The 6000-nt window shown below is 49.2% G+C and overlaps 2 protein-coding genes across 2 annotated transcripts; both read right to left on the bottom strand.

The window, feature by feature from the left end:
• Positions 1 to 540: 540 nt before the first annotated feature.
• Positions 541 to 1143, bottom strand: F5B22DRAFT_43309 (uncharacterized protein). Its single transcript, XM_047971774.1, has 2 exons — positions 882 to 1143; positions 541 to 828 (listed from the first exon to the last, which is right to left on the bottom strand). Exons 1-2 carry the CDS (start codon positions 1089 to 1091, stop codon positions 712 to 714), a joined length of 327 nt encoding a protein of 108 aa, XP_047824785.1. The 5' UTR covers positions 1092 to 1143; the 3' UTR covers positions 541 to 711.
• A 693-nt stretch (positions 1144 to 1836) lies between these two features.
• F5B22DRAFT_631638 (YjeF-related protein N-terminus-domain-containing protein) lies at positions 1837 to 4783 on the bottom strand. The gene is made up of 3 exons (XM_047976627.1): positions 4175 to 4783; positions 2974 to 4115; positions 1837 to 2922 (listed from the first exon to the last, which is right to left on the bottom strand). The coding sequence occupies exons 1-3, from the start codon at positions 4302 to 4304 to the stop codon at positions 1999 to 2001; spliced, it is 2196 nt and encodes a 731-aa protein (XP_047824784.1). The 5' UTR covers positions 4305 to 4783; the 3' UTR covers positions 1837 to 1998.
• Between the last annotated feature and the right edge of the window lie 1217 nt (positions 4784 to 6000).

Raw genomic sequence — 6000 nt, 5'->3', positions numbered from 1 at the left:
CGTTACCTGCATCCCTAGGCGGAGGAGGTTTGATTCCCTAGTTGGCCAAAATCGATTTCCCCTATCCCCTTTCTCCTTGTCCTTGCATCCTCGTTCGCAAATCGCGCCATCACTACATGTAACGATCGTATTTAATGCATGTAGGCTCAGTCGCCTTTTAGCCAGTGGAGAAAATAAAATGAAATTATGAGTGTCTAGGTCTCTGAAAGGAAATAACTAAACACCACAAAATTGAAGACAGGGATAAAATACGCGTCTCACTGCTGACGCCACTCTGGTGGAGAATATATACCAAGTGTGACCCTTCTAGTATCTCCTGTTGGGCTGTCTCAACGTCCGCCTGTAGTCCAAAGTCCAAGTCATCCGCCATCTCCTGGAACTTGGCAATGTCCCATTGATGAATGAATTTCTTTTCGTGCCCGGGTAGGAGACTCTATCTGTAATGCGGCTTGGTCCAAGCCGCTCCGAAATCGACAAGGAGGCTGCCCTTGTAATTGTCTAGCCGTACATCCCCGACCTGAACATTCTGCTCATTGATCCACTCGATGCCCCTAGCATCTTTCTCAGAAGCCTCTCGTCGACCGTGGGATCGCTTGTGATGAGATCTTTTAGTATGGCTCGTACGGGGCTACCCTCTGCTCTCCTACGATACTCGTTACTTGTAGGAATCCATGACACGCCGCGGAGTCAGAGTGATTCAGGCCTTGTTTCTCACATGCGACACTCCGCGTGGAACGGGTCCGTATGGGAAGCTAGCTCATCTTCGGACACAGGATTCTTGGTAGGGCCGAGGTAGAACCTGTAAGTCGACGGATCGAAGAACTTGAACTGGATAATTGTTAGATATAGGGTCTTCGCAATCGTGGCTCTGGCCGACTGACGACTTTCGAGGCATAGATCTCTGATCGTATCTTTACCTTGAAAACGTATCCCTGGCGACTGGAGTTGACAGCCTCTGGGCGGTCGCCTGTCGAATCTAGCCACTCGATTGGGTCGTCACGATATTGAAATGCGCCAAGTTTTGGACCATCGCAAAGGGATAATTCTGATAATGATAATAAATAGTGATTATCCCTCACTGTCTGCTTCATGGTGTTTCTCGGAACAATTCCTTCGAGCAATGTTCAGTTATTAGCTTCTGTGATGTGTCAGTCTCGCGTGGTACTTTGCATTCGCTGCTTACAAAGAATCTCACGTTTGATACCTGTGAGTAAAAACCGATGCACCGGGTACTCAAACACTTAGTAGTACTGCTATATATGCCAACAATACCCTTTATCGAAGAGGTTTACTTAGAATGAAGTTGACTCTGCGACAACATAGTGGCTAATGGTAATTGAACTTGTTTTGTATTGACTGCACTTGTATCCTTCTCAGTTATACCTGACCATGACCTCGTAGCCAACTATACCACTTGGTCTCCCTTGGTAAACGATGTTTCATCCACAGCTTACAACCTGAGCCATTCATTTTGTACAGGGACGGCTCCTTTGAGCTTCATAAAGGGACGTACTTGGTCGGCGCGTGTTTGCTTCAATTTGACCTCTGACGCTCTATTGGATTTAAATAAAATATGGTTATACCTAGTATGAACAGGTAGGTGCATTGGAAGTATATGCAATCGACTGAACTAAGGGATGTAGCGGCAGTATGGCAAGGCTTTGTCTGCTTCGTTAAAGTATATGTAGGGCTTCAGAACTGATTATTTAGATTTACCATTGCCCACTTGCAAGAATCGAAATGCATACTTCCATAATCACCTTAACTTAGTATTGGTTATGATGACCAAAGCTGATTCAGTCATCAAGTCCCAACAATTGGAAGGTAGAAGCTGGCTTTTGTTAGAAGAGGGTGAAAAAAACCTAATAACCATTTAGAAAATAGGGGCCAGATAGACAGAAACTTAAGGCAAACTGAGGGTGCCCGAAAATGCGGAGACAGAGGTACACATATATACCATTTTAAATTTTGATTATGGCATATTATATTTAAGTCTATTTAATCCCCATCTTCATCATCCCTAAGCGGGTGATGTTTCAGCTCCAGAACCCAATGTTCATCAAAATCTGGGCCCCGGCGCACTTTGGCACCCTTCCGCCAAGCAATGGCTGCCAGGCCGACATCAGCTAGATAGATCTTCCATTCGTCGGCCATGGTGATATCACCGGCGTCGTGCATACTTTCAAGGGCCTTGAGGAGGCCTAACTTCGGCGCACCGAGTGCAACGACATAACGCGGTTGAACGTACAGCTTGGCACCGTCAATAACATTGACCCGGCCTGTCGAAGGCTCAATACCGCTTGGGATATCGATGGCTAGGACAAACGCCTCGTTCCGATTGGCCCACTCCATTAGCTCGTAAGTCGTTGCCTGATCCGATTTGCGCAATTCCTCGAAGGATATGGTGAGGCCCAGGAGCGCATCGATAATGAGCGAGACCGAAACCTGAGTAGAGGCCGTTAAAGTATTGGCGGATTGTGCTAATTGCTCGAAGAGCGCCGATTTGGTATAGACGCTGCCACCGAAATTACGAAATAGAAAAATCTGTCTGCGAAGCTCGTCGAGGAGTTCGCGCTCACGCTCGATTCCAACGACGCACACTAGTGTATTGATATTTCGGTTCCGAAGATGACGGGCCGCCGCTATGGCGCGTGCCCCAGATTTATTGTTACCGGCGACAACAACAATAGTGTTTGTAACAGGTGGCGATGATGCGGCTGCTCGTAATCTCATGGCTGGGTCATCTAGGGCGCGCATGGCTACCTCACAAATGCCTCGGCCGGCATTCTCGGCTATTAAATCCTCTGTCATGCCCATTTCGCTGCTAGCAATGTTCTCGACTACCAGCATCTGGAGATGTCTCACAACGTCGACACGGCGGTTCGACGTCACTGTATATAGTCCCGGAGAAGTGGGAGATGGCTTCAAAGGCGGGTTAATAGGACGGTGCCAAGAAAGGGTCAAATCACTTACTCCCGAGTTTACACGGCTCGGTCCCGCAACGCCAGCACTGGCGCTCGCCTTACGTGACTGGGACCGCCGTGTCGTTGACATCCGCGACTCGCCCCGAAGCCGCGAGTTCCTGCCACTACCCTCGCGACCACTTGGTGTTTCGCCGCCCCCGTTTACGGTTATTGGGTCATCGTCAGCTTCACTTCTCCAGAAATCGCCCGGCGTCTCCTTGACAGCTTTAGCCGAAGAAGATAATGGCAGGTCGAGAACATTTTCAGTGTAATGGAGGTTTTTGCCCCCGGCTGTACCTGGCTTCGGCCGAGGAAGTCGGTTGTGTGACACCAGTCTATCGGCTTCATCGACACGATCTTGTTCCCGCATCTCGTTGAAAATTGTTCGCTTGTCAAACTTGGCAAGGCTCCCCTCAAAGTCAAAGTCACCAGCTTCTTGCACATCTGTCACATCCTCAGAAGCCCAGCCACTGTCGGCGCCGGGATCGACACGTCTTTTCTGACTTTTCTTCAAAGATGCAAATGGCTGAAAAGACTTAGTGGATTGGAGAATAGGAGTCTGTCTCCAACCTTTGTTCTGATTCGTCGGGCGGGCATTGGACGCCGGGGTGCCTTCATCTGTATCTTGGACACCTCGCTGCCTCTTACCGCCCCGTTTTCCTCTTTTCCGTTCTCGCGGGACCAATATAGAGCGTGCTGTCGCGGCGGTAGGAGTAAGATCCTGCAAGTCATTTTCAACTAATGAGGGATTGGATGAGGTTTGAATGGAAAGGCGTGATATAGGAGGCATATCGAGCGTCGTCGTTTCTGTTGTGTCCGTTTCATCAAGCGAGTATGTTGGCTCATCAGCCGGGCTGGCAGCGATGGGGGTGTTCGCTTTTTCTGTCTCGTTCGGAGCTCGGTAAGAGTGATTTGTACGTGCTGCCAGGGCTGTAGGCTTCCGACTCATACTGACGATAGCGGGATCTTGAAATGTGTTATGGCTACGGGTGGGAGAAGCCACAGCAGGGGAAGCGGGCTGGATCTTGGACGAAGGAGCCGAGGACATCAGCATGAATGCTGGCTCCGTTGTCTGTAGTGGTATGATATCAGAGACATTCGAGGCGTGGATGTCTAGGCGTTCGAACTGCTGGCCAGTGCTATAAACAGTCGCTGAAAATGCACACAACGTCAGCCAATAAACGGTGAGGCTTGTCTGCATGTTTCCTCACCTTTCTCAAGCGTAAGACATTGCTCTGGCACCAAGTTGCACAAGATACCAGCGACTTGCTCTCCTGGTGGCTCCTTCAGCACGACTTGGTAAGGACCGCCGAGCCATTGTGATAAGGGGGACGGCTCCATTGACCTCAGCCAGCGGAGCCAAGGGGAGGCGAAAGCGAGAGGGCCTTGAAAATGCGGCGATTTGAGATAGACAATCGATAATATCACGAGCTGTAGAATGAACGGGCCAAGATGGCGAAGACTATGATCGACAACTAAGGCTTGCTGATGTACAAAGGCGGACGAGGGGGTTATAAGATAGCGCAGCTCGATGTACTAAGATTCAGTTCCGAGTTGTGCCCAGGGGACCAGAAGGGACGATATATGATCCAGTTCAATGTGAGCTTGTGCCCTGAGAAAGTTTGGAAGCTCTCCCAATGTCGCTTCGACGAGAACGCTGGCTGAGTATGCTCTGGGCGAAGTCAAATCAATGAGATAAGTCAGCTTGAGCCTACGTTTGATGGCCGATGTAAATTCTGTAGACCAGCGTAGTTGTGTGTATGAATATCGGGTTGTGTTGGAGAGAATCGTTGATGTTGCTCTGAAATTTATGGTCATCTCTTTTCGCGGTATCGAGCATCTGAAGATGGGTGCATCATCGGTACTTCAAGTAAGTAGTACCGATATGCCTGTCAGGAGGTACAGGTACATACCTACCTATAGGTAGGTAGGTAGGGTAGATGCTGGACCCGGTACGGAGCTACCTGCCTAGGGAGCTTATAGTACCTAGGCAGGTACTTCCACCTACATACAGTACTTAGCTAACCTACCATAGTGCATTGATTGCGCTGATTATTAGACTATCACACTGTTACTCGGTTGAGATTGCTGCTTTGAAGGTTTCCGTATTTACTTTACATTGGGGCTCGGGAGGTACTGATAGAGTTGTGGTATATAATGTTTAAAGTGTGTACTATACATACAGTATATACATCTATGGCGCTTATAAGCTAGGGTGCCGGGTGTGTCATAGACATACCTACATCAAGCCATCTCTTGGATACACGACGTGCGTCTGGAAACAAGTCTTATGCCCATCATTAAACCTGGAGTACATCTCACCCGCGCTCAGGACAATGCTTATCTCGTTACATCTGTAGCTGAGGACCGCGCCATTGACAGTAGCCATAGCCATGCGACATAGCTTAATTTATATAGAGCAGCACTGGATGTGCCATATGGCCTCCACGTCGCTGTGCAGCCACATCTTATATGTTAGCCGTGTCCTCCCAAAAATGCATCCGTAGGAGTGACAATCAGCCATAAGCAGCCATTATGGCCTCCTCCTCATCTAAATCAATTACCGTCTTGCCCTTGGCTATAACGCCCTTTGCCTTTGGTGCTGATGCTGACGAGGCCCCTTGATAAGCGAATTCTGATACGGTTGGCGCTTTCTTTGCCTTGATCGCTGACTCTGCGCTATAGAGCTTGTTATAGAATTGTATCACGCGGGGATGGGCCATGACCTTTGACTTCTCAAACCGCAGCACTTGTAAGCCTGTCTTGCTGACGGCTCGACTCAGCGCCACATACGCCTGCCCCTTCTCGAATACTTTGCCAAGATCCACCTTAACCCTCTCCAACGTCTGGCCTTGGGCCTTATGTATCGATAGCGCCCATGCCAGGATCAGTGGTAGCTGTTTGCGCGATGCTTGAACTTCACCTGTGGGTAGCTCAACCTTCCAATCTTCCGGGATACATAGAATGATGCGATGTGTTCCATCTGTTGCTGTAAAGCGTACCACCGGGTACTCCCGCAAATCCTTCATACTTTCCG

This window comes from Xylaria bambusicola (assembly GCF_022495145.1).
Source record: "Xylaria bambusicola strain CBS 139988 unplaced genomic scaffold F5B22scaffold_101, whole genome shotgun sequence".
In the NCBI taxonomy this organism is placed as follows: domain Eukaryota; kingdom Fungi; phylum Ascomycota; class Sordariomycetes; order Xylariales; family Xylariaceae; genus Xylaria; species Xylaria bambusicola.
Note: the sequence above shows the minus strand (reverse complement) of the source record. Positions and strands in the feature narration are given on the sequence as shown.

Coding starts and splice junctions, on each gene's coding strand:
- F5B22DRAFT_43309 (XM_047971774.1), bottom strand. CDS start 1,091: ATGAAGCAGACAGTGAGGGATAATCACTATTTATTATCATTATCAGAA. Junction 829..881: donor AGATCTATGCCTCGAAAGTC/GTCAGTCGGCCA, acceptor ACAATTATCCAG/TTCAAGTTCTTCGATCCGTC.
- F5B22DRAFT_631638 (XM_047976627.1), bottom strand. CDS start 4,304: ATGGAGCCGTCCCCCTTATCACAATGGCTCGGCGGTCCTTACCAAGTC. Junction 4,116..4,174: donor ATGTCTTACGCTTGAGAAAG/GTGAGGAAACAT, acceptor GTGCATTTTCAG/CGACTGTTTATAGCACTGGC. Junction 2,923..2,973: donor CGAGCCGTGTAAACTCGGGA/GTAAGTGATTTG, acceptor CCGCCTTTGAAG/CCATCTCCCACTTCTCCGGG.